Source organism: Pan paniscus, chromosome 15 (genome assembly GCF_029289425.2).
Source record: "Pan paniscus chromosome 15, NHGRI_mPanPan1-v2.0_pri, whole genome shotgun sequence".
NCBI lineage: Eukaryota > Metazoa > Chordata > Mammalia > Primates > Hominidae > Pan > Pan paniscus.
The window spans coordinates 103,335,032-103,360,162 of record NC_073264.2 but is presented as its reverse complement, the minus strand read 5'-3'; the positions used below and the strand labels follow the sequence as shown (position 1 = coordinate 103,360,162).

The 25,131-nt window shown below is 45.3% G+C and overlaps 1 protein-coding gene and 1 long non-coding RNA gene across 29 annotated transcripts in view; one reads left to right on the top strand and one right to left on the bottom strand.

The window, feature by feature from the left end:
* WDR20 (WD repeat domain 20) overlaps positions 1 to 25,131 on the bottom strand; it is an 83,877-nt gene that overhangs the window by 15,842 nt on the left and 42,904 nt on the right. For 7 of the 28 annotated variants that reach the window (XM_034938176.3, XM_003807032.4, XM_024925556.4 and 4 more), the window contains exon 2: positions 12,683 to 12,865. The exons of 7 other annotated variants lie outside the window; for them this stretch is intronic. In XM_034938176.3, coding sequence (XP_034794067.1) covers positions 12,683 to 12,865 — 183 coding nt within the window. Of the gene's footprint in view, positions 1 to 5,390; positions 7,018 to 9,948; positions 10,042 to 12,682; positions 12,866 to 14,289; positions 14,342 to 25,131 lie in introns of those variants that run through there. 14 more of the 28 variants (XM_024925570.4, XM_063596395.1, XM_014347697.5 and 11 more) reach the window with 7 other exon arrangements.
* Positions 2,468 to 5,050, top strand: LOC134729004 (uncharacterized). The gene is made up of 2 exons (XR_010109840.1): positions 2,468 to 2,664; positions 3,308 to 5,050. It is a non-coding gene; the product is annotated as an uncharacterized LOC134729004 (long non-coding RNA).

Sequence of the window (25,131 nt, the reverse complement as noted above, 5' to 3'; positions counted from 1 at the left end):
AAACCCAAATAACGGAGGGCAAAAATACCTGCCCCACCAAAGGCACAAGTCTCTTTCCCTGCTTGCCAATCAATCCTGTGATGGGGATGCCAGCCCAACAGCTTCCACAGGGGCGGTCCCTTTCTGGACCGTCTGAGCGCAAAATCGCATCACCAGAACGTATCCAGAAGTCCCAAGACTCCCAAGTTCTACCTAGAAGCTCCTACTGCCAAGTGTTCTCCACTGCACCATCGCCCCAGTAACAGTGTCCCTTTAGGAGCCCAGCAGTCCCAGGTAAGTTGAACACCACCGCTTCACCTAACAGGTGGGGAGTCCCTGACTCAAGTCTCAGAGGGGTACTGGGCACACAGGGGCAGAATCTGCCAAGAAACATGCCGACTTCTGCCAGGGTGGCTTTGAGGCCATGTGCCCGCCATGTGCGCTACATCTTTACAGAGAATTACAGAAATAAGACGACTTGATTTTTAAAAGAACGGCTGGAAAAGAAATTAATGAGCCATGCAAGCTCACTGCATGAACATTAGACCCTAGAAAGTAGGCTGCTAACAAAGGACCCCAGGCAGGAAGAACGGAGGCTTGAACGCCACACAGCATGCGGGCCCAGGGCTGGGGACCACGCATTGGGCAGTTACTCAGCAGCAGGTGTCACTGCTTACTGCCGTAAAACGGCATGGCTGGTCCTCTTAAATTAATAGGCACGTGGCAAGCCAGCCTTGGGGACACAGCCAGTATTTTCATCCCCACCTCTTTATCCTCCTGCCTGGTGACCTACCTATAAACAGCACCTGACCTGCACTAATGCCAACAACCTAAAACCCAGCGCTGCTCTGGCAGGATTTCCATTAGACCTTCGTGCAATTTTCTCAGCAAGGGGTTACAGAGATAATTTACATGGCCAGAGCAGGGCTTTTTTTTGATGGTGGAGGGAGGTGCAAGGATGATGGGATGGTGAACGGTGGATTAAGAGGCCTCCACTCCCCCATCACAGCTCTGCCAGACCTTGCTGTGCCCACTGGGCCCAGACTACCCCAGCACTCTTGATCCCACAAACACAACTGTATCTGATCGCCCAGGGCCTAAGGGTGTCTGCAGCTCGCTCCATCACTGGCCTTGTCAGGCAGGCCTACACCAGCTAACTCAGGCCTGGGAAGCCAGACTGCTGTCCTGATTTTGGTACAGTGGCTCCCAATTCCTGCACCTTACATTTCACCAGAACCAAATCAAATCCCAGTTTTTCTAGGATCACTTCATTGTTACTCTATTTACCATGTGTGGAGAAATTTCAGGACATAAAAACTTCTAGCAGCACGGTTAGGAGTAAATTTTATTTTGGGCCTTAAAAAACACAACAAAAAACTGCATGAGAACTCAAAAACTAGTATGATCAAGTAAAAACAGTATTGCTTTGCAATAGTGAGGTATGAACAGCATTTATAGCACCATTAAAAATAAATGTTACTGCAATGACAAAACACATTAAAAACCTTCACTCTCGTATTAAGAAGCTGCACTGTGGCCAGGCGCGGCGGCTCACGCCTGTAATCCCACACTTTGGGAGGCCGAGGAGGGTGGAACACTTTAGGTCAGGAGTTCGAGACCAGCCTGGCCAACATGGTGAAACCCTGTCTCTACTAAAAATACAAAAATTAGCTGGGCATGGTAGTGCGAACCTGTAATCCCAGCTGCTCTGGAGGCTGAGGCAGGAGAATCACTTGAACCCAGGAGGCGGTGGCTGTGTGCAGTGAGCCAAGATCACGTCATTGCATTCCAGCCTGGGCAACAAAGTCAGACTCCGTCTCAAAAGAAACAAACAAACAAAAAAACAGTGCACTGAGACTACCCTAAGTAGACACATGGATGTAACCTACAGATAACATCCTGTGCCAATCTACTTCAATCCCCCTGTGGGGGCCTAATTAAATGTTACTGTGACACACTGGCAATGGTGGACTGAGCACACCAGTTTAAGCAACCGCAGACCAAAAAAAAAAAACCGACCTTGGATCCACCTGTATTGTGGTAAGGGTTTCTCACTTGCCTTACCCATTGTTTTTCTCTGTCAATCATGTGCTTGACAGCAGGGAAAACACGTGCTTCTCTGGGGGCGCCCTGTGTCTCAGCAATATCAGGGTGAGTGGCAGGCAGGCAGCAGTGTCTGTGGGCAGCAACAGCAGCGTGCTGGCCCTCACTTCCAATCAGAGTGTCTACTGTGGGTGCTGGCCACTGGTAGAGGCTTACACCCATGCTCTCTAAGCCTCAAAATTACCTTTCAAGATACGCTTTTTGTGTGAATGGGTAATACATTATTAATTCACATAAAAGTATACAGTAGAAAGCCTTACATTCTTCTACTCCATTCCGGATCCTCTGTCCTGAGTCACTGTACTAGCTTCTCATTTCTCTCTCCAGAGTGTCTTTGTGCATGTACAAGGCAAATATGAATACGCATTTATCCACTCTTCTTTTTCATACCAAAGGGAGCATACTATGCACTGTCTCACCTCTGCTTCCTCATTCCATATCTTTTTTTTTTTTTTGAGACAGGGTCTCGCTCCATCACTCAGGTTGGAGTGCAGTGGTGCAATCACAGCTCACTGCAGCCTTGACCTCCCAGGCCGAAGCAATCCACCCACCTCAGCCTCCTGAGTATAGCTGGTGCTTCAGGTGAGTGTTGCCACACCCAGCTGATTAAAAATTTATATTTTTTGTAAATACAGGGTGTCGCTATGTTGTCCAGGCTGGTCTCAAACTCCTGGCTTCAGGAGCAAAGCAATCCTCCTGCCTTGGCCTCTCAAAGTGCTGGGATTAAAGGCGTGAGCCACCATGCCCAGCCTCCAAGTGTATTTGTATATCAGTCTGTATGGGCACAAAGACAGCATCCTCATTCTTTTCTAAAGCTGCAGAGTATTCAACTGTTTGGATAAACTGTGGTTTATTGTGGAAGTGCCCCACTGATGGACATCTATGTAGCAATGAATGCCCTTGCACACACGCACTTTTCACATGTGTGAGTAAGGTACCTACATGATAAACTCCCAGTGGAGTAACTGAGCCAAAAGATATATACATTTATGATTTTTACAGATGTTACCAAATTGCCTCGCATGGAAAATGGAAAATGCAGTCATGCCTGTCTCCCTACAGGAAGGCAGGGATTGTCGCCATATTATCAGTGAGAAAAGAAGCTTAGAGAGGTCAAGAAACTTGCCTGAAGTCCCATCCATCCATCCAGTATTGAGTGCGTACCATATGCCAGGCACTGATACAATATAAATTAAAACAGGCATCTTTCCCTCATGAAATTTAGGTTCAAGTGGGATGAGAAGACAGTGAAATTTATGTGATCTGATGATGATAAGTGCTGTGGAGAAAAATAAACCAGGGAGAGAAGAGAACGTGCTGGGGAGAAGGGGACTCTAGTGATTTCAATGTTGAATAGGACGGCCAAGAAAGGCCTCTTCCTCTGCTGGTGCTGGACAGCTGAGCAAGACAGAAGGACAGAAAGACAGCAAATATCAGGCTAAGAGGATGTTTGGGGAAGTGTACCCCCACAGAGAACAACTTCAAGGACTCCGAGGCGGAGAGACACAGCAGAACCAGTGCCAGGGGAACAGACGGGCCCATCAGACCCCAAAGCGAGCATGCTGTCTCCCGTTCCACAGACACACATCACCTGGCTCTGATGACCAGCCTGCAGGGCCACTCCCAAGCGTTCTAAGGAACAGGGCATCAGCCTGTCTCAGACCCCAGGCCAGCGTGGGAAGCACAGTCATTTAACTTACATGACTCTGGCTTATTTGGATTGGGTTTGACAAAAGAGGAAGAGAACAGAACACATTTTTCTCCTGTCTTTCAAATTAAGAAAGAAATACCTAGAACATTTAATTAAATAAATACAAGAATAAAAATTATGCAGTCCAGTTTCTGCACTATAAGGTATATTTTTGTTTCAGAAAAAGTCTAGTTAAAAAAAAAAAATCTTAGTCAGTGCTCAATGATAAGTAATGGAATTCCCTGTTGGGCTTGAATTCTCCAATGTCAATGGGGCCTTGATCTGGATGAGGATGTTGAAAAATACCCGGTCCCTCTGAGGGATGGGGTTTCGGGGGTGGGCAGGGAGGTAGGAGTGGCAGAAGCACCAGGGGCCATGCTCCAAGGAAAAGCCCAGCCAACGCAGCAGGCCAGGGGGGTGGGGATCCGGGCCATGTGTGGCATCTGTCTTGATTGCAGCACATGAGCTGGGAGGGGAATTTGGTCTGGAGTTGTGAGCTGGGACTCAGGCTGTGGCTGTGAAGTCCCAAGCTAAAGGGCTTCGGCTGGGACCCTGACGCTTGCACTCCCCAGTCCCGCAGCACCGGTCTCAAGTGGAATGTGCTGTCAGTGTAAACACACACAGGGTTCTAAAAATGTGGTATGAAAAAAAGAATGTCAGTCATCTCATTTATAGTTTTCACACTGGTTATATGCTGAAATAATATTTTGGAGATAAATATATAAAATACAGTATTTTCTTAAAATTAATTTCCCCTGGTTTTTACTATTTTAATGTGGTAATTAGAAAATTTAAACTTGCACACATGGCTGGCACTGTATTTCTACTGGGGATGCTGCTGCAGACAGTGGAGGCACAGACAGTTTCTAGAAAGGGAAGTGGCAGAATAACATGAAATCCCCCAGCAGTAGGTGCAGAATGCAAGGTGGGGTGGGGGTGATGAGGAACCAGTTAGGAGGCTATGACAACTGTCCATGCCATGGACAAATAGGTCTTAAACTTGACCATGGGCAGCGTGGCAGAATGTGGCTGGGTGGAGGGCAAGATGGAAAGCGGGGGTGTGTAAAGACCCCTGGGTTTTGCCCAGTATGCAGCTAGAAAGGTCTGCAGCTAATAAATATAACCACGAATGTCACAGAAATTGGCTGCGAATAGTAACATCCTAAGATCTCCAAGGAGGATCACTTGAGCCCAGGTCAAGGCTGCAGTGAGTTATGATTACACCACTGTACTCCAGCCTGGGTGACACAGTGAGACCCTGTCTCTGAAATAAATAAATATCTCCAAGGAAGCAGGTGCAGCGGAGGAAGAGCGTGTGAAACTCTGAAAATAACCTCTGTACAGGCCCGGCGCGGTGGCTCACACCTGTAATCCCAGTACTTTGGGAGGCCAAGGCAGGCGGATCACAAGCTCAGGAGATCGAGACCATCCTGGCCAATATGGTGAAACCCTGTCTCTACTAAAAATACAAAAAAATTAGCCGGGCATGGTGGCGGGTGCCTGTAGTCCCAGCTACTCAGGTGGTGAGGCAGGAGAACGGTGTGAACTCGGGAGGCAGAGGTTTGCAGTGAGCCGAGATCGCACCACTGCACTCCAGCCTGGGCGACAGAGCGAGACTCCGTCTCAAAAAAAAAAAAAAAAAAAAAAAAAAAAACCTCCATACAGGGCACAGGACAAAAACAAGGAAAGCAGAAGGAATATCCAAGCAAACAACCCAGAAGTGCCATGAGGAGAGCAGGCAGAAGAGGAAGGAGCTGCCACAGGAGGCCAGAGCCTCAGAGGACAGGCCTCTGAGACTTGAGGAAGCTGAGCCCTAGAGGGATTGAGTGCACAGGGAGGGGGTGGTCCTTAGGAGAGAGCACAGGGAAGCAGGGTGGGGGCAGAGAAGGCGCTGAGAGCAAAGGGACACCGTAGGGGAGGAGGGTGCAGGGCAGGTGCCTGGTGGAGGAAGGTGAGCTCCAGGAGAGAGGGACAGGGAAGAGACCTGCTCCCTGGGCCAGAAGGGAGGCGCTGGGGAACAGAGACAGGCAGAGGCAGGAAGGCTCTGGTGGGAAGCAGTGGAGGAGAGCCCCAGTCCCAGTCGCAGCCCCTCCAGGGCAGGGGTACGCTGAGAGATGGGCAGGGCAGGTGCTCAGCGAGGAGGCGGAGGGAAGGCAGGGGAAGTAACAGAGGTGCTGGCAGAGCAGCTGGCCTGGCCACAGGGCTCTCCATCAGTGTCCAACTCCAAAATGCTCCAAGGCCCATTCTTAACAAACATGTTCATAAAAACACAAAAAACCCAAAACGCAAATAAACCTTAAAAGCAAAACGAAATACAGACACATTTCTATGTACGTCAAGACACCTGCTCTGGGCCAGTGCTCTGTGGGGATGCAGGCTCCATGTCTCCACTCAACGCTCAGCGCGGCCCTCCCCATAGTTCCAGCTCTGCAGGCCAAACAGACCGTGCCACTTAAGATATGAATACAAAGAAAAATCACACGAACAACGAAAACACTACCATCCCAAATGCCATCAACAGACAAGATTTTCAAAATACACTAGACTAGTTAAAATGAAACAAGAATAAAAATAAGTCTATAACCACATCAAAGTGTCATTTTGTGAAAGCAATTCACACTGACGCTTTCTAAGGCACTTCATTTTCTTTTTCTTTTTTTTCATTACTATCAATATGATAAGCAAAAATCAAAAATTAGTTTGGGGGTGAGTGGATCTGCATTTCAAAATGCAGATATTAATTTATAACAAAAATACTGAAACAATTCAAAAACCACAGCAGCTGCTTGAAAAGCCATAATGCAACCACAAGCAAAAATGGCAACTAAAGGCTCTGATGATGTAAAGGCATCTGAAGAGGGCTCAGGAAGTATTAGGAAAGGGTATTTCAAAGCCACATTAAGAGGGGATTGGATGTCGTTTTATCTGTGTTCAAGCTTTAAGGAGTAGATCATTACGGGCTCATTTCCTTCCTTCGATTAGAAAATCAACAGAAACAAAACTAACAAAATGTGCAGACCATTCCTTTGTATCAGAATAGACAGAACACTGCTAAGCTTTACCCCATGCTTGGGAGGCACCTGCAGCTGGCAGGATGTGCCACGCAGCCTGGGCTGGCAGCAGTGTCCCTCCATACCCCAGGAGTCAGGGCCATCTCCTCTTCAGCATGCCCTTCAGTAAGACTGGATCTAAATGCCACAAGGAGACGTGGGACCTACCCAGTGTGTCTGCCTCAGCCTCACAGCCTGCAAGAGGAGAAGGGCAACAGCAGAGGGTATCGTGTCAGTAACGAAAGAAGCCAAATGCCAAGTTCTTTAACATTTTATATTTCAGCCAACAATTAACACATACTTGAAAATCCTTCAAAGTTACTATTCTGTGAATATACTCCAAAATCAGGATTTTTACACAGACAACAAGGTTGCATTCATTACCATATAGGAACTGTCCCTTTGTAACTCTTCCTCCCCAAATATATAACCATTAGTTATAAAAAGCAAACTTCAGAACAGGGCAGAGTGAAACACACACACACACACACACACACACACACACACACACACACACAAATTTAAAAAGTAAACTCCTCGCCCCTGTGGGGTGCTTCACCACAGTGAGCTGAATGTGACCGGGTGACTCTCCTCTGTGGGCAGCTCTGATGATGAGGACACGCTCCACGATCTGGGAGCTTGTCAGATGAACCGTGCGCCAAGATACTTTCAATAATGGCCCATTAGACATTTTCAAGGGCATCATATGTACAGAACGCTACAAATAGAAACCCAAAATCTACTCTGGAAGACTGGGGAAAGCAGAGACTCCAGGGAGCTGGGGATGATTTCCTGAGAGGGGCTAGAAAGGACTGGGCATTCGACTTTCTTTGGGTCTTGAACAGATGCACCAGCAAGGACCTCCAGTGTGACTGGGGACAGTCCCAGGGAGCGGGAAGAGGGCAGGGCCTGCCCATGCTCACTGGGCTGACCTGATCAGGGCCAGACTTGGAGGTGAAGTTTGGTGAAGTTTGCCTTCACCCCCAATGGAAGGTGTGAGCCCTATGGTGTCCCCTCATTGAAAACAATCACCGACTGTGAAAGTCAACAGTGAGCGTCACGGTTTAGAGGTGATGCTTTCCTACCTTCTTTGTACCTCTCTATTTTCCAATTTTTCTATCAACAAGCATTTTAAATGCACACAATTTTTAATTGACAGGGGGAAAATCATCTTTTAAAATATACTTGTTCCCAGATGGGAATTTTTCATCTATGTTTATCTCAGGTGGATTTCTGAAATTTATAATTCCATTTCACTCATCTTTCCATCCCAACATTTATTATATTTTCATGTACCAGGCACCAGAAAGGAGGCAAAGGCCAGAGTAACTGATGCTGGGGATTCGGTGTGTGAAGGTGTGTGCACGTGTGGTAACAGGTGGGTCTGAGAGGTGTTCTGGTGAGGAACACTGAAAGGCCACATTGCTGTAATTGTGACCAGCGGGCCAACCCTCAGCCTCACACATGTTGACTCTCTGCCTGGGCTGCCATGCTCCTACCTGCTTGTCCTAAAAAATTAATTATTTGTATTTCAAAACGGTTGGTATCTCACCCACCACGGAACCCTTTCCGTCCAACACCACCCCTCCCAGGAAAGGAAGCCTGAGTTTCTCTCTACCTCCACATTGCTGAGCATTCACCAAGGCTCGCTCTTCAGGCCCTTCACAAACACCCTGCCTGAACTCACTCATCTGAGCCTCATCACAAACCTCTCAGGTGGGTGCTGTTCCCACCCATTTTCCAACCGAGGAGAGGTAAGACCCACATCATCCTGTAAGCAGAAGGTGGCAGAGCTGGTGTCCGAGCCCTCAGCATTCTGGGCTGTGAAGTTGTAAATGTCGTGGTAATTAATGTTAAGTGCCCCTTTGAAAGCAGTAGCTGAGATGGCCAGAATCTTGGAGTATAATCAGGCCTCAGACCCAGGCCTTCTTTGTTCTCACCATCATCTCTCCAAAGAACCTTTCATCTAATCTCAAGGATGTGATTATTATTTCTATGCTGACAACTGCCAAATTGTGACCCCTAGTTTTGTGCTCCAGATCCATACATCCCACTATCTACAGGTCTCTCAAACTTAGCAAGTACAGACCAGAACCTCTGATCTTCCCCCTCCATTCCCTGACAACTGCTTCTTTCCCAGTCTCACCCAACACAGCAAGAGACATCCAGAAACCTGATTTATTAATACACCTTTCCAATTCAGTCTCCAAAAAGCAGCCAGGGTACCTTTCAAAAACACCAATCTGCCTGCCTTGTGCACCTGCTCCCTTCTAAGGAATCCCGTACTTCAGGCTAAGAAACAAATCCGGATCAGGCCGTAGGTGATGTGGCCCTCCAATCTCATGCCCTTACTTCATGCCACCTTCCCCAGGTAAACCGTCCTTCTTTCAGTTTCCTTGGGCTCAACGGCCCTCATGTGCTATTCCTTTTGCAGGAAAGCTCCATCTCCAGTTCCTTACCTGGTTGGCCTTCTTCTCACATGAGGCACAGCTTAAAACATAGCACTTCCTCCGAGAGATGTCCTCTGCCTCCCAGTTTAAAGTAGACCTCTGTGTTGGCCAGGCGTGGTGGCTCACGCCTGTAATTCCAGCACTTTGGGAAGCTGAGGTGGGTGGATCACTTGAAGCCAGGAGTTCCAGACTAGCCTGGCCAACATGGTGAAATCCCGTCTCTACTAAAAATACAAAAATTAGTCAGGTGGCCTGTAATCCCAGCTACTTGGGTGGGTGAGGCACAAGAATAGCTTGAACCTGGGAGGTGAAGGTTGCAGTGAGCCAAGATTGCGCCACTGCACTCCAGCCTGGGTGACAGAGTAAGACTCTGTCTCATAAATAAATAAATAAATAAATAAATAAATAAACAAACAAACAAACAAAGTAGACCTCTGTGATTCTCTCCCTTTCTTGGGCCTGCTCTCTTGCCTCTTACATCACAAAGTGTCACCATCTGTGGTCACCAGTGTTTCGGGGGTGGTGCTATTATACCTCTCTTCCCTCCTGAGAGGGGTCACAGGAGGGCAGGTTTTGCCCACTGCTGCAGACCCAGTGCTGGGCATGTGGTAGGTAGTCAAGGTCCTGAATGAATGAAACAATGGCTGCAACTCTAGTTCAAGCCCTCAGCTCTCACCTGGACAGTTACTAGAGCCTCCTCACTGGTCTTGCTACCTTCATTCTGTCTTTCTTCATTCCAATCCACCTTCCACAAGTGCTGACAAGAGTTCTAAAAAAACACATTTGATCCTGTCACTCCCTTGATTAAAAGGCCAAAGGTTCCCCCACATCTTCCAGTGTCAGTTCCAAATTGCTTCACGTGACATGAAAGGGCTTTTATAAGACAAGCTGGTTCCAATTTATCTTTCCAGCTTCGAACTCTGACACTCCAAGTCCCACACTGTGATGTGGCCAAGCTGTTACTGGATGTTCTTTCACATGCCTAGTTGTTCCTCCAGCTTTGAAGGCCTTCCTTACCCTCCTCTAATGACTATGTACCCTTTAAGACCCACATCAAACTTCACTTTCTGAAAGCATTTCTTGGAACTCCCCCAGTGAACTTAACATTTTAAAAAACTTTAAAATGCATACTAAAGAATTCCTGCGGCAGCTAGCCCTTGGTATTTTGTTCATATCGCTATGCTGACACATGCTCAGTACTCTCTGTCCATTCTTACTAAACTGTGAGCTCCCGGAAGGGCAAGAGCTCATCTGGCAACCATGCATGGTGGGGCCTGTAACCAATGAGTTTCTGGAATTAATTTCTGGTTCCAACTCTATCATCAACTTGCTACCTGATCTGGACAATTCACTTATGTGCTCTCTGACTATTTCCTCATCTGTAAAATGGGAACAACTCCCCACCCTCCCTGTAGAGGCCATAGGTAAAAGTGCCTTGAAACCTGTAAATGTCACACCACAGCAAAGCACGACACGATGACTACTTCACCACCATTCCTGGCACTCTCTAAGGAACAAACATCCGGTGACCCTTGCTCTTAGACATTCTGACCAAAATCTGATAAAAATGTATCCACATGGCCAGAGGATTTCCTTACTATGAAGGGCAATCAATTTCAGCCTCAAGCTGTAAATGCGAAGCTGGCATTAAACCACACACAGTCCTAGCATTCTTAATAGCAATTTCTCAAATAAAATGTAAAATGAGTATGAGATAACTCATGCTTAAATCATGAAGAATGAGGAGCTGCCTTCCAGCCTGCAACTCCCAGTCACCAGGGCAGGGATAGTTCTGGCCAATGCAGCCTGAGTGCTCCCAGAGCCCTGAGATTCTGGGGACGTGTGGTCTCCAACTCCCTGCCCTCCCCCTGCCACGACACACAAAACTTTCTTGTTCTCTAAGCGGCATTCTGTACCATCCTCGGCCAGGGCTGCCTCCGGGTCTTGTTTACTAACAGCCCTTACATGGCTCCAATCCCTGCCCCCTCAATCACACTCTCCCCTACCTAAACAATAAAAACCCACAATGATTCCAAATTCACAATTTCTGCTAACAGTGCAGAGGAGGCCAATTTTGTGCGCTGCTCCCCAAACCCAGCACCAAAAAAATAATCATCCAGCTACTTAGAAATCACTTCTGCAGATGATACTAAAAAAACATCTAGGTAAATAAAATATTTTCTGCTTAACTTTTTTTTAATGGAAAATGGGATTAAGTACTTTTCCTCTACAATCTGTCAGTCCAGATGGCAAGTTTTGTTTCCAGTCAACTCAGAGGAAACTAGAAGAGATGGCATGGTTCATAAGATCTTATCAAATCCACTGGCAATGTCAAACAGGAGCACCCTGGGTGGATACTGATTTGCATGAATAGCAAGTACCATGACTGCAAAAGAATCCAAATTTTAACTGCCATTTGTCAATTTGAATTTTCTTCCCCAAACAAAATTATTTCTTAAAAACCATACTCTATAATGTGTTTTTGTTCCAAGTTAATGATGTTAAAACCATGCAACAATGCAAAAGGGAGGGGGGGAGGGGGTCCCACATAGCCTGACCCTTGCGCCTCAGGGGCAAGGTCCCAAGTAGAGATTGGAACCCAGGGCTTCTAACTCAGCAAGCCTACCTTATCTTTTCCACTTGGTAGAAAAGTCATACTGAAACAGACGAGGAAGAATATTAAATATGAAATAGCAATACTTGAGGCTGAAAGATGCTCCAACAGCTTTAAAAAATATAATCTACTTGGCAATTTCTATATGCCACATTTAACAGTCCTGACATGTTCCTGAACAGACAGCTCAGATATCTCAGGCTCTTTCCAGAATGAAATTGAAGATACTAGAAACCCCAGTACATACTACAACACTGGCAAAAGCTATGTCATGTGACCAAACTTTAAGTGCCAGGATTTCCAACTATGTCAAAGACGAGTTTACAGTAACTATTTTCAAGAGCAAGTGAAGTACTCCTTAGCCAAATGACTGTCAAACATACATACAAAAGCTTTGGCTACAATTTAAGCAGCCTAGGGAAATGTCATCAAGTTCTTTGATCTGCATGAAATGTTCTGGTGATGTGAACCAACTTTGGAATTCCACATTTTCTTACTTAAATTATAAATACCGAGTTACAGTACTGTCCCTATCTCCATTATAGAAGAGTTTTAAAACACCTGTTATAGACACCTGAGCATGCTCCATAAAAATGCACAAAACAGTCACCCCAAGGAAGAACAGGTAAGGTCAACAAATTAATCCACCACATTTAAACTTGGGCATACTAGGTAGGAGGGCTGGGTGAATAAAAAATGGGCTTAGCTTGAAGTGCAAAATAAGGCCGACTACCCTCGGTAAGAATGTATCAACTCTTAAAGGGATTCTTAACAGCTAAGACAGGGTGCTACTTACTTCCTCATTAAAAAGTTTGCTAGTTTCTTTTTTGATTGGGTCTATAAGCTGGACTTGGCCTGCGGAAAAGCCCACTAGGAGAGAGACACTTTCTGCTGTGGCTGTTAGGTGGTTGAAGTCATGACAAGTAGGCTGTGTTCCTTTGTATATCCTTTTATCTATTGGTTTACTCAAGTCAGCAGCCTGGAGGAGAAAGAGAAAAATACATACAGTAAACAGCACATTGAGATGAGAAATCTAAGTTATGCTACTTTATACTCCATTATGATGTTTCATCTTAAAAACAAAGTGATTTAAAATGTTTTTTCAGTTGTGACTTAACATTCATCTAACATTTTATAAAAGCACTTTCACATACCTTAGCCAATTAGATATTATTAGACTATCTATAATATGTTTACAACTGTTACTTTCACAACTTATTCTCCTTCAAATATATGTAACAAAGACTCCTGGACTTCAGCAGGAAATATCCTTGAGATATTAAATTCAGTATTTTCAAAATGCATTTCAAGCAGTGTCTAACAGAGTAACCACATAAAAAGCTTGGCTTTCAAATGTATCTACAGCACCTACATGCCCACTGGCCAGTTACCTGCAGCCCAGTGGTTCTCAAAGTGTAGTCCCCAAACCAGAAGCAGCAGCAGCAGCATGTGGGAACTTAGAAATGCAAAAATCTCAAACCTCACCCCAGACTAAATGAATCAGAAACTATGGGAGTAGGGCCAGCAAGTCGTAAAGAGGCTTCCAGGTGATTCTGATGCCCGCTCAAGTCTAAGAACCACTGCTGGAGCCCACTCTATACAGGTGGCTCCCTTTCTGGGTCAAAATCCCTCTTCTGGATTAGGTTTCAGGGAACATTACTTATTGAGGCCATAATCAAAGGACTTTACATGCATTGTCCTTAATCCTAACAATAATGCTGCAAAGTGGACGATATTTTACCCATTTTACAGATGAGAAAACAAGTTTAGGGAAGTTAAATAACTTGACCAACGTCACCATACCTACCTAAGTAAGTGGCAGGGCTGGATTTGGAACCCAGGTCTGTTTGACCATTAAGGGGATGGGGAGAGAGAGTCAAAAGCAAATGATTTCTCACTTGGGTGAAAAGTGATTTTTCAATGTGCCCTCCCCACTTTCAAGAAGGATTCTTTTCTTCATGAGAAATGTCCTGTGGCATCCCAATATGCTGGGCTTTTATTGGTGAAATAAGGGAAACCCACCCCCTCCCACTCTTGTCTGAAAATCTCCAGTGGAGACAACTAACCCTGAAGCAGAACTTGTCCCTCACGACACCCAGTTCACGCTGTGTGGCCCTCTGGGGCTCCCGGCTCTAGTTCTCTACTGACCGCCCCCTCAGGTTCTGAAGATTTCTTTCTTCCAAAGAGGCCTGTGACATCGAACCAAGTATTCTAATGTTGGACTTTCCAATAACAAATATAAATAATGAGTAGAAAAGAGGACCTCAAAATTACAGGCGTCTTTGAGCAAACTCAAAACCTTGCACATGGAGAAGTCTGGACCTGAGCGGTAACAAGTAGCTCTGGGAGCCCCAGGGCAAAGGAATGAGGGTGCATGCCATGCGGACACTCTCCCAGCCTCACCTCAGTTAAAACGGAGATGAGAATCTCTGTTCTACCAACCTCATGGGATTGTCTGGAGGATGAAATAAGAGAATATATACATGAAAGAGCCTTGAAAAGTGTAATACAAAGCACGATACAAAACAAAAGGGAGTCCTGACTGGAGCGAGGAGAAAAGCGGCCAGTGGAGGGGAGCGGCCGCTGTGCAGCAAGGCGGGCTGAAGGCAGCTCAGCCGAGTGCTGCGAGTGAGCAGCGGGGCCTGGGACGATGGCCACGGACAGGCTGTCTGAGGAAGGCAGCTTCTGAGCGGCTCGGATGGCAGGGAAAGAGAATCCTGGCGTGAGAGAACACCACATGCCATTCATCTCAGAACGAGGAAGACATCCACAAAAAAAAAAAACAAAAACAAAAAACCTACAAGTATAAAATAAGATATAACTGGCAGCTAGAGAACAAAAATCCAATTTGAAATACGAACAATTAAGTTATACATAATTACTGTATCAGCATATTCAACTCTTGAGACTTTTTTTTTTTTTTAGTTTGCTTAAGAAAAATAAAAAATCAGCTAGGTGTGGTGGTGCATGCCTGTAGTCCCAGTTATTCAGGAGGCTGAGGTGGGAAGACTGCTTGAGCCCAGGAATTCAAGGTGACAGTTAACTAGGATTGCACCACTGCACTTCAGGCTAGATGACATAGCAAGACAAATGACAGCAACAACCACTTAGGGAACTTTCCCCTGAAAGAATATACCTAAAATTATGCGCTGAAATACACAGATATTGATCTAGCCAGAAATTAACAGAGAAAATAGCCTAATATAAATTAAAAAATACGTAATGTTTCTCAGAAACAACAGAGGAAGTAAAAGCACCTATTTTTCCAAGTACTGCCACCAGTTTAGAGTTAGACTTAGGGACCCCTCACAACTATATTGGCTTCAGTTATTGGTATATTTTTACATCCCTGCCTCCCAATATGGAACTTTACTGAAAAGATGGAAGCATTTTAAATGAGAAGAGATTATTTTTACTCTTAAATCAGGTAAAATGGGCCAGAAGGCACGGTGGCTCACGCCTGTAATCCCAGCACTTTGCGAGGCTGAGGTGGGTGGATCACCTGAGGTCAGGAGTTTGAGACCAGCCTGACCAATATGATGAAACCCCATCTCTACTAAAACACAAAAATTAGCCGGGCGTGGTGGTGGGCACCTGTAGTCCCAGCTACTCGGGAGGCTGAGACAGGAGAATCGCTTGAACCTGGGAGGCGGAGCTTGCAGTGAGCCGAGATCATGCCACTGCACTCCAGTATGGGTGACAGAGCGAAACTCCGTCTCAAAAAAAAAAAAAAAAAAATTTCAGGTAAATATTCTAAAAATATCCTGTTTATTCTACTAATTTGCTTAACAAACTTTCTTCCTAGGTCACCGCTCTTGAAGTGTACCAGTCCAGGACTAGTTTATTAGTCTGCAGTCAAATGCACTGCCTGTAGTACAGACATTGAGAATAAGAGTTTAGAAACTTTTATGGCAACTGACAAATTTTATATCTGTTGAATGTAATGATAAAAAGTTAGAGTTTATATTCTGTATGTCTTTTTCAGTTTCTTTTCCTATTAATTCTTTTTATTTTACAAAAGTATCAATCCACATAGACTAAAATTTTTTTAAAGTTGATCTGTCAACACTAGTGTGAGTGGCACTGTCTAGAAGACACAAAAGTAGACCTGGCTGACCCCAAGGAACACTTAGAATCTCTCTCACCTAAGGTCACTCCTCCCTCCCCAATCCCTTTCCAGTGGCACTGACCAAACGGGAACAGCAGAAGTCCAGCCAGGCAACATGTCACCTTTACCAAGTAAGAATTACCAAGAAGTCAGAAGTGACTGCTAGGTTATGTGCCCATTAAAAAAAATTGTATTTCTGAAAAATCTATGGACTCCACTCTTGGGCCAGAGCTTTTTGGAGCCCCACCCCAGATAGAGAAAGGCCAGGTCTCCCAGTGCCTGCCTTCATGTCCAAGCACGACCATCTCCCACTCGCCTGTCCTCTTTCCATTAATCACTGAGTTCTAACTCAATTTCCACTGATATGTGACCATCCTATTTCCTCCTCCTCTGGGGGGCGGGGGATGGGGTGTCTGCCAACATGCACTCTGAGCTCACATACCTTTTTAGGAGCAGGAGTAACCACCCAAGCCAGCTATTCCTCTTCCCCATGGGGTCATCAGCCCCTGGCAGATGGCTTCCCAGGCAGGGGCAGTCTGGTAGCGAGAGAAAGAGCCCAGACCAGGCAAGCCTAAGTTCAAATCCTGCCTTCCCTCTTGGTAGCCAAGTGGCCTTGGGCAAAGTGTAAGTTTCCTCTCACTAATAGGAGATCAAAGGCCCACCCCTCCCCTGCAAGGCAATGGTGAAGGCTGCAGATAACAGAAAGCACAGAGCACACAGAAGTATTTGGGTAGCTACCATTATTCATTCATTCCAGCCACATCTTATCTCTAATCAAAATGTCTCCTAATTTTTTTTTTTTTTTTTTTTTTTGAGATAGAGTCTCGCTCTGTTGCCAAGGCTACAGTGCACTGGCATGACTTCAGCTCACTGTAACCTCCACTTTCCAGGTTCAAGCAATTCTTGTGCCTCAGCCTCCTCAGCAGCTGGGATTACAGGCATGCACCAACATGCCCGGCTAATTTTTGTATTTTCAGTAGAGACAGGGTTTTACCATGTTGGCCATGCTGGTCTCGAACTCCTGACCTCAAGTGATCTGCCCGCCTCAGCCTCCCAAAGTGCTGGGATTACAGGTGTGAGCCACCACACCTGGCCTGTGGCCTCCTAATTTCTATCAAGTCAATGTAGGAAAAAGTACCTAGCACCCCTGCCCTCCAGGGTTCAGCCCCATCCTCCCCAACAGCAATATCACCTTCTGTCTAGTCAACACTTTTTTTTTTTTTTTGAGACAGAATTTCCCTCTTGTTACCCAGGCTGGAGTGCAATGGTGTGATCTTGGCTCACTGTAACCTCTGCCTCCCGGGTTCAAGTGTTTCTCTTGCCGTGGCCTCCTGAGTAGCTGGGATTAAAGGCGCCTGCCACCACGCCTGGCTACTTTTTTGTTTTTTGTTTTTGTTTGTTTGTTTGTTTTTGGTATTTTTAGTAGAGACAGGGTTTCACCATGTTGGCCAGGCTGGTCTCAAACTCCTGACCTCAGGTGATCCACCTGCCTTGGCCTCCCAAAGTGCTGGGATTACAGGCGTGAGCCACTGCGCCTGGCCTAATCAACACTTCCTATGTGCCAGGCCTGCACCAGGAACTTTACACTCATCATCCAATCCAATCCTAGTCACCCCTCAAAGCTGGTACTAATGTATCCACATTACATTGATGAGGGACCTGGAAGGAAGTTCAGGGTCATGAGGCTGTGCTCTTATCAGCTCTACACCATCTTGCCTCTCCACCCTTCACTGGCCCTCCACACAACTCATGAGCAATGGCCAGAGCAGACAGCCCCTCTTTCTTGGCTTACGTCACCCTCTTGGTAGGGACAATCTCCTTTGCCCACCTCCCCAGGAATCGTGCCCGTCAGTTCAAGTCCCACCGCCCACAGCAAGGATTTTCCCAACCATTCTTTGTGCTGCTCCTGTATCTGAATTCTCAAGTACTTAATTCATTCCACAACATTCAATATTTAATCACTTATATGATTTCAGAATTGTTTTATGTCTGTTATAATCAATTAAAATAAAATTATAATAAAAACTCTTTTAAGGAGAACTTTATTAAACAGTTACCACTGTATAGTTCCACAAAATTAGTTTTTTTCAGCTTTCTGATAGATTCTACACACTTTGAGATTTCAAAAAATGGTTTGCATCCCAATTATCAATTACCTAAGTTCTTCACCGTAAGTTTTTTTCCACTCAGATTCTGAGAGATAAACATGAATTTATAGAAGAACCAATTTATTAAACATTCTTATCCATTTTAAGAATCGGGTATTTGGTCTTCAGCCCCAGCAGAGGTATCCAGCCTGGCACAGAGGCTAAGTATTTGTAGAATACATTAAACCACAACTGTTTCTTAATTTTTTCTATGGAAAGTTTAAATTTTATCATTATGCTCATGAGTTTGCATAAGGAGTTACTGATTACAAATAATTTGACAGTCTCATCATACTTATTAAGTTCTCAACTTAATAGAAAATTTTTAAGTGATAGTTTTAAAATTCCTACTAAAGAAACAACTAGTTACCAAAGGCTCGATCAGTAAGTAAACATTTTTAAATGTAATACTTCTCTTTTCCTTGGACTTTTTCTTTTTCTTCATTACTATTATTATTATTGAGACAGGGTCTCGCTCTATTACCCAGGCTGGAGTGCAGTGGTGCGATCTGGGCTCACTGCGACCTCCGCCTCCTGGGTTCAAGTGATTCTCCTGCCTCAGCCCCCCGAGTAGCTGGGATTACAGGTACGTGCCACCACGCCCAGCTAATTTTTGTATTTTTTGTAGAGACGGGGTTTCAACCATGTTGACCAGGCTGGTCTCGAACTGACATCAAGTGATCTGCCTGCCTTGGCCTCCCAAAGTGGTGGGATTACAGGCATAAGCCATCACACCTGGCCTTCCTTAGACTTTTCATCCTTAAGATCTCTGGAATTTTTTTTTTTTTTTTTTTTTTTTTTTTGAAACAGGGTCTCGCTCTGCTGCCCAGACTGGAGTACAGTGATGCAAATACAGCTCACTACAGCCTCAACTTCCTGGGCTCAACTGATTCTCCTGCCTCAGCCTCTCAAGTAGCTGGGACACAGATGCGTGCCACCATGCCCAACTAATTTTTTTTTTTAATTTTCTGTAGAGACAGGGTCTTGCCATGTTGCCCAGGCTGGTATCAAACTCCTAGGCTCCAAGAACCCTCACATCTCAGCCTCCCAAAGTGCTGGGATTACAGATGTAAGTCACCATGCCTGGCTGGAATTTTTTTCTGGAACAATACTACTGAAATTCAGAGTCAGCTGGGTCAGTTTAGCATGGCACTAATGAGCCTATAGGTCCTTGAGGAATTTCTTTCCAGTACCACAAAGGGTCTGCAAAAGAAACCCTCCAGTTCCAGTTCATGCCTTCACCATAGCCCTGCCTGCCCACTCTTCCCTCAGGAATGCTGCTGAGTGGACAGAAATGTGGAGGAAGGACTTGAACCTGTGAGGGGCTATTCCACCAAAGGCAAAAAGCTTGCAGCCTGGTTCCCACCAACTTAGTGGGCCTCAGTAGGGCTTTGGGAAGCCTGTGGCATCACAGGCAACAGCCATGTCACATCACATGGGCCTGGTAAAGTTTTACTTGATAAAACTCCTCAGTGCCCAGAAGCATCTGATGTGGTATGAAAAATATCTCAGAGCTCTTTTGAAAAATGTGTGTCAAATTATAATCTTAGACATAATTTTAAATGAATCAGGTGGAAATAGTGTAGGTAATAAAGGTAGTTTTATTTTCCCTAAATTTCACATCTTCCCTCCCCATCCCCACCTGAGAATCACCTAAGAGAGAACCGGTCTTGCAGAGTCTTGCCAGAAAAGTAAAAGATCCTTTTACTGGCATAGCTAACAGCTACCAAGTGCCTAATGCAGGCAGACCAGAAACTTACCTGGCCTACACCCAAAGCACTCTCTACCTCCTAAGTCCACTCCTCCCATCCTTAAGCCCCACCCCAACCAGCTTTATACTTGGCGCTCTGTTGGGTCCCCTGCCTGGCACCCCTGCCCAAAGGACAGCTTCAGGGCCCTCATCCAGCCTGGGTTTCCCCAGCTTAGCTCAGCCTCTCTAGCTCTGTGCCAGTCTCCTTCCACCCATTTCCAATCACATGCAATTCGCCCTACACTCTGCCAGACACATCTTCGGGAAGCCTTAGGTCACTCTCCCACTCCACCACTGCCACGGCTCTGCAGGGCCTACAGCTTAGCACTCACAGGCTGCCCAATGTGGCCTTATCACCCCCGCCCCTCCACATACATTACCCCAAAGACCCTTGGCTGCTGCCTGTGCTTCTGACACCTTGCCTTTCCTGCCATTCCTTCTTTCACCCAAAAAAAGTCCCCTACCCTCATATTCACAAAAGCAGAGATGTCATGTCCTCCTGAGCCCCCCCAGCCTATGTGTGACATTCTTCCAGCCCCCTTCACTGATGCCTATCATTATGTGCCACACTTATTAGCTGCAATATGTTAACTATATTCCATATATTGTGAAAGTCCAGCTCCTTTTAAAAACAAGAAAGAAGCCAGGAGGCTGCTGAGTCACTGACAGCCTGAATGAATTAATCAAAACTAGCTGGAGCAGTCTGAGTAGCATCAAAGGTTGCCATAAGCCATTTTGAAAATGAGAAGAGAACAACTGTAGTGCTATTATCATTCCTCTTGACCACATCTCAGACAACCAAAACAGGGACCAAAAGTGGCCAAGAAATTACTTCCAAGGGCCACAAAGGATCACCTACTAGAAAAGAAGTGGAACAACTAGGGGCCTATCTTAAAACCTGAGATCCAAAATAAACCACATCGCAAAGACTGTTCCGCAGGTTTTCTTGGTGGAACTTTTTTTTTTTTTTTTTTTTGAGACAGAGTCTCGTTCTGTCCCCCAGGCTGGAGTGCAGTGGCACGATCTCGGCTCACTGCAAGATCCACCTCCTGGGTTCACGCCATTCTCCTGCCTCAGCCTCCCGAGTAGCTGGGACTACAGGCGCCCGCCACCACGCCTGGCTAATTTTTTTTATTTTTAATAGAGACAGGGTTTCGCCATGTTAGCCAGGGTGGTCTCCATCTCCTGACCTCGTGATCCGCCTGCCTCGGCCTCCCAAAGTGCTGGGATTACAGATGTGAGCCACCACGCCTGGCCCTTGGTGGAACTTTTAACCTAGTCAGGCTTGGGGCTGCTAGTGCCTGTTAGAGATTGATTAGTCCACAGTCCAGGGCCTGGGGCTGGACCACATCTGCTTGTCACCCTGGTGAAACCGGAGGGGGGTGTTGTGGGGGGAGGCACTGAAGATGAAAAGAGACCTTGGCCAATCAGAGCTGATATTCACCTTTTGAACAAAGCTCAACTATGTAACCAAAATTTTCTTCAACATAATGGGAAATAACTGGGTGGGTCTAATGACAAAAATACCACACAGTGATTTTCAAACACCTTCAACTGCCCACACTTCATGTGTAGGCGAACAGTTTAACGCTCAAGTAACCATCAGCTGCACAGCACCACACAGATGCCAATTCCACAGTCCCACCGCTGCCCTTGAAGGGGCCACAAAACCAGGTTTACCTTATGGAAAGACCCACACAATCCATGTTTCTCACAGTATCTTCAATTCAATAGTTACAGCCAACATATCTGAACAGTTGGCATTAACAGTATGTAAAGAGCCTAACACTTGTTTAAAATATATGTATGTCAGAAACATAAGAAGTCAGTTAGGCTTGGGTCACTTATGCCCATAGGAAAAACAAACAGTAATCAATTGTACAGTTTCAGTGTTTCATTTCAAAAAGGACAAGAACTTATCTGTGTTATTTACCTCCCTGTCTCCAACATCTAATAGAGGGCCTGGCACACAGAAGGTTATCACTGAATATCTGTCACAGAAAGGAAACAAGTCTGAAAATGGAGGGAAAGAACAGTGAAGTGATAGAAACCAAGAGACCTACAGCCAAATGTATATAAAAGCAAATATATAATGCCTTTTTTTTTTTTTTGAGATGGAGTCTCGCTCTGTCACCCAGCTGGACTGCAGTGGCGCAATCTCGATAATTCTTTTGCTGACCAAAATGCTAAGAATAAATGCCTTCTTGGGTGTCCATCCATGAAAGCAAACAGTCTCCATCAGTAAATATTAGTACATCACTTTACAGTTTACAAAGCACCTCCATGGATCAGTTTTTTGAAACCTCGCTACAAACCTGCGCAGTAAGTACAACTGCCACTCCCATTTTGTAAACAAGAAAATAGAATCAGCCACCCAGAGGAACCCAGTGGTAGAATCTGGCCATCGAAATTCCAGCCCGTGTGCCTTCTGCTGCACCGCCGTCTACTGCTGGGGTGATGCAACAGACATGTGAGGTGGCACCTAGTTCTACAATTCTATCACCATGTAACTCCATGTTCCTAGGCTTCTTGAAGTGGGACTCAAATATTCCAGCCTTTCTCAGTGTGGCCCAGATTCCAGATCTACCTCTTCTTTTCAATCATTTGCCTCACAGAATTATTTTATTAAAATGGAATAATATAAGTCCCAGCAGAATCCCTGGCACTTAAAAGGCACTCGGGAAACATTAGTTTTCTTCTGAATACATAAGGACTTGCTACTTATCATATGGGCTTTGAAAATTCTCATCATTCATTAATACCTTCAAAGAAACAGACATAAGGAAAAACAGATGTTTCTTTCTGCCCTAAATTTCCTGGAGAAGGACAGCAGCAGTGGAAGCCCACTTTCAGCAGGTTTTCCTTCCAGTATAATCTTCCAAAACAAAACAGTAGCTTCTCTTTCTTAGTTTCCATTCCTCCTTCATTCTCAAACATACTAGTACAGCCCACACTTGCTTGGCATTCCAAACCCATCCCCTTCACTAAAGACCAACCGTTGGTGCATTGTCTCTAGCGCGCTTCTGATGGGCTCTGACCTGGAATGAGCCCCGGCCAACCATGTTCAAGGGGCTGTGTTTAGCCGCAGCAAGGCTTTGAGAGGCGGCACAGAGAATTAGACAGAGGGGAGGCAGGCAAGACAATAAGTCAAACGTCAGCAAATAGCAAGATGTAAGACGTGTGGAACATCACCTTCATGTCATCCCAAAATGAGAAGAGACACACAGTCACAAAGTGCGTAACATGCGTTAAGTAAAAATTTCACAGTGACAATCTCTGGAATTGCTTGCTGCTCATCAGATGGCTTCTCCCAGGGGCCAGCAAAAGCCCCTCCTTTGGAGCTCTGCATCGGGTGGGGAGAGGGTGGCCACCAGGGGAAAGCAGGAACAAGCAGAGGGCGGACATTCTGTGGCAGCATCTTCCCTGGCCTAGCACCCTCAGTCAAGCATCTGCTGAAATAACAAGCTTTTGTTGTTCTCACATGTCACTTTTTCCTAAGGCAGCCTGTCATTTAGAAACTGCTAGCTATTACAATCTACTTCTCTTCCTTCAGAGTAGCTTCTTAAAGATGAACTTAAAAAACAGCTACACTGCAACATCTTTACCAGCTCTTCATTCTCTGATGCTGTACTCCACGGAAGGTTAGATCTCCTACCGCAAGGCAAGTCACCACAAATGGCTGTTGTGAGGCTTCCTTAGGCTAATGAAATACTGATTTCTTCATTAAAGAAAAGCTATGAATAAACATCAAGATAAATTCAATTTGCACACATACTAACACCAGATCTCATCACATTAAAATGCTGACATATTCAAATGACCTATTTTTATTGAACCCTTCTGTTAAATATGTATAGGAATACGTATTCCCATTCTAAAGGGAATACCAGTATCTCACACTGACAAAAGGCAAGATGCATTCATTTCTGCAAAAGATGATTTCAAATTCTTAGAAAAAAAATTTTTTTAAAGATAGAATTCTATGCCTTTCTGAAAGTGTTGAGACAACACTGGTAAATTACAGAGCATTATAGAGCAGAGAGTAATTCCTGTGTGCTGCCTAACTACTACACTGTTGTTGTTCTAACCTTTGGACCATCCATGGGCTCATTATATTCAGCAGAGCACATAAATGATTTTAAATTTCCAATTCAAGTTGCTGAGTAACATAAGCAACAATCGGTAGAAGAGTTCCCATCCTAAGTGAAAACGGCCCTAAGTCCCCAGTTGTGCAGAGGGCCTACAAACTTCCATTTCCTCATCCTACAGAGAAACCGAGGCCCAGGAAGAGGTGGTGATCTGCCCAAGGTTCATAACGCTTACAACTTCACCTTTAACCATATCTAGCTGTTTCTCCCTTTTCAATCACCCAGCGTCAGCTAGAACAAGCTACTGAATCTGTAATGTCTAAAATTTCAATAAACAACACTTGTAGCAGTAATTGTATATCATATGACAGCATTTTGGACATAGTACACTGCTGTGTTTCAAACAGGAAGCAAAAGAGCTAGAGTGAGAGAACATTAAACATATCTTAAACATTAATGGAGATCAGCTACTAAAACAAGCGGCCAAAATGCTTGACTTGGCTTCTGTAATTCAAATAATCTCTGATCCAACCAGGCGTGAGCTGAAGAATACAGCCTCAAATCAATTCGGGTAACAGAGAGCTGATATTCCAAATACTAGTGTGAGGAAAAGCTTTGATCTCGCCTTCATCGGAAGTTCAACAGCATTAGTTCATCACTGCAACTACTCACTTGGCACTTGTGCTGTTAGTCATTTGTCATATATGTCGAATATCCTCAAATAACCTAAAAAAATGTTTATGGCACAACTTTCTTTTTTTTTTTCTCTCTCTGAGATGGAGAGCTCTGTTGCCCAGGCTGGAGTGCAGTAGCGCAATCTCGGCTCCCTGCAACCTCCACCTCCCGCGCTCAAGTGATTATCCTGCCTCAGCCTCCCAAGTAGCTGAGATTACAGGTATGCACCACCACGGCTAATTTTTACATTTTTAGTAGAGACAGGGTTTCACTATGTTGGCCAGACTGGTCTTGAACTCCTGACCTCAAATGATCCGACCGCCTCGGCCTCCCAAAGTGCTGGGGTTATAGGCACGAGCCACCGCACCGGCCTGTTTATTTTTTAAAGGGCCAGGCATGGTGGCTCATGCCTGTAATCCCAGCACTTTAGGGGGCCAAGAAAGGAGAACAAATTGAGTCCAGAAGTTCAAGACCAGC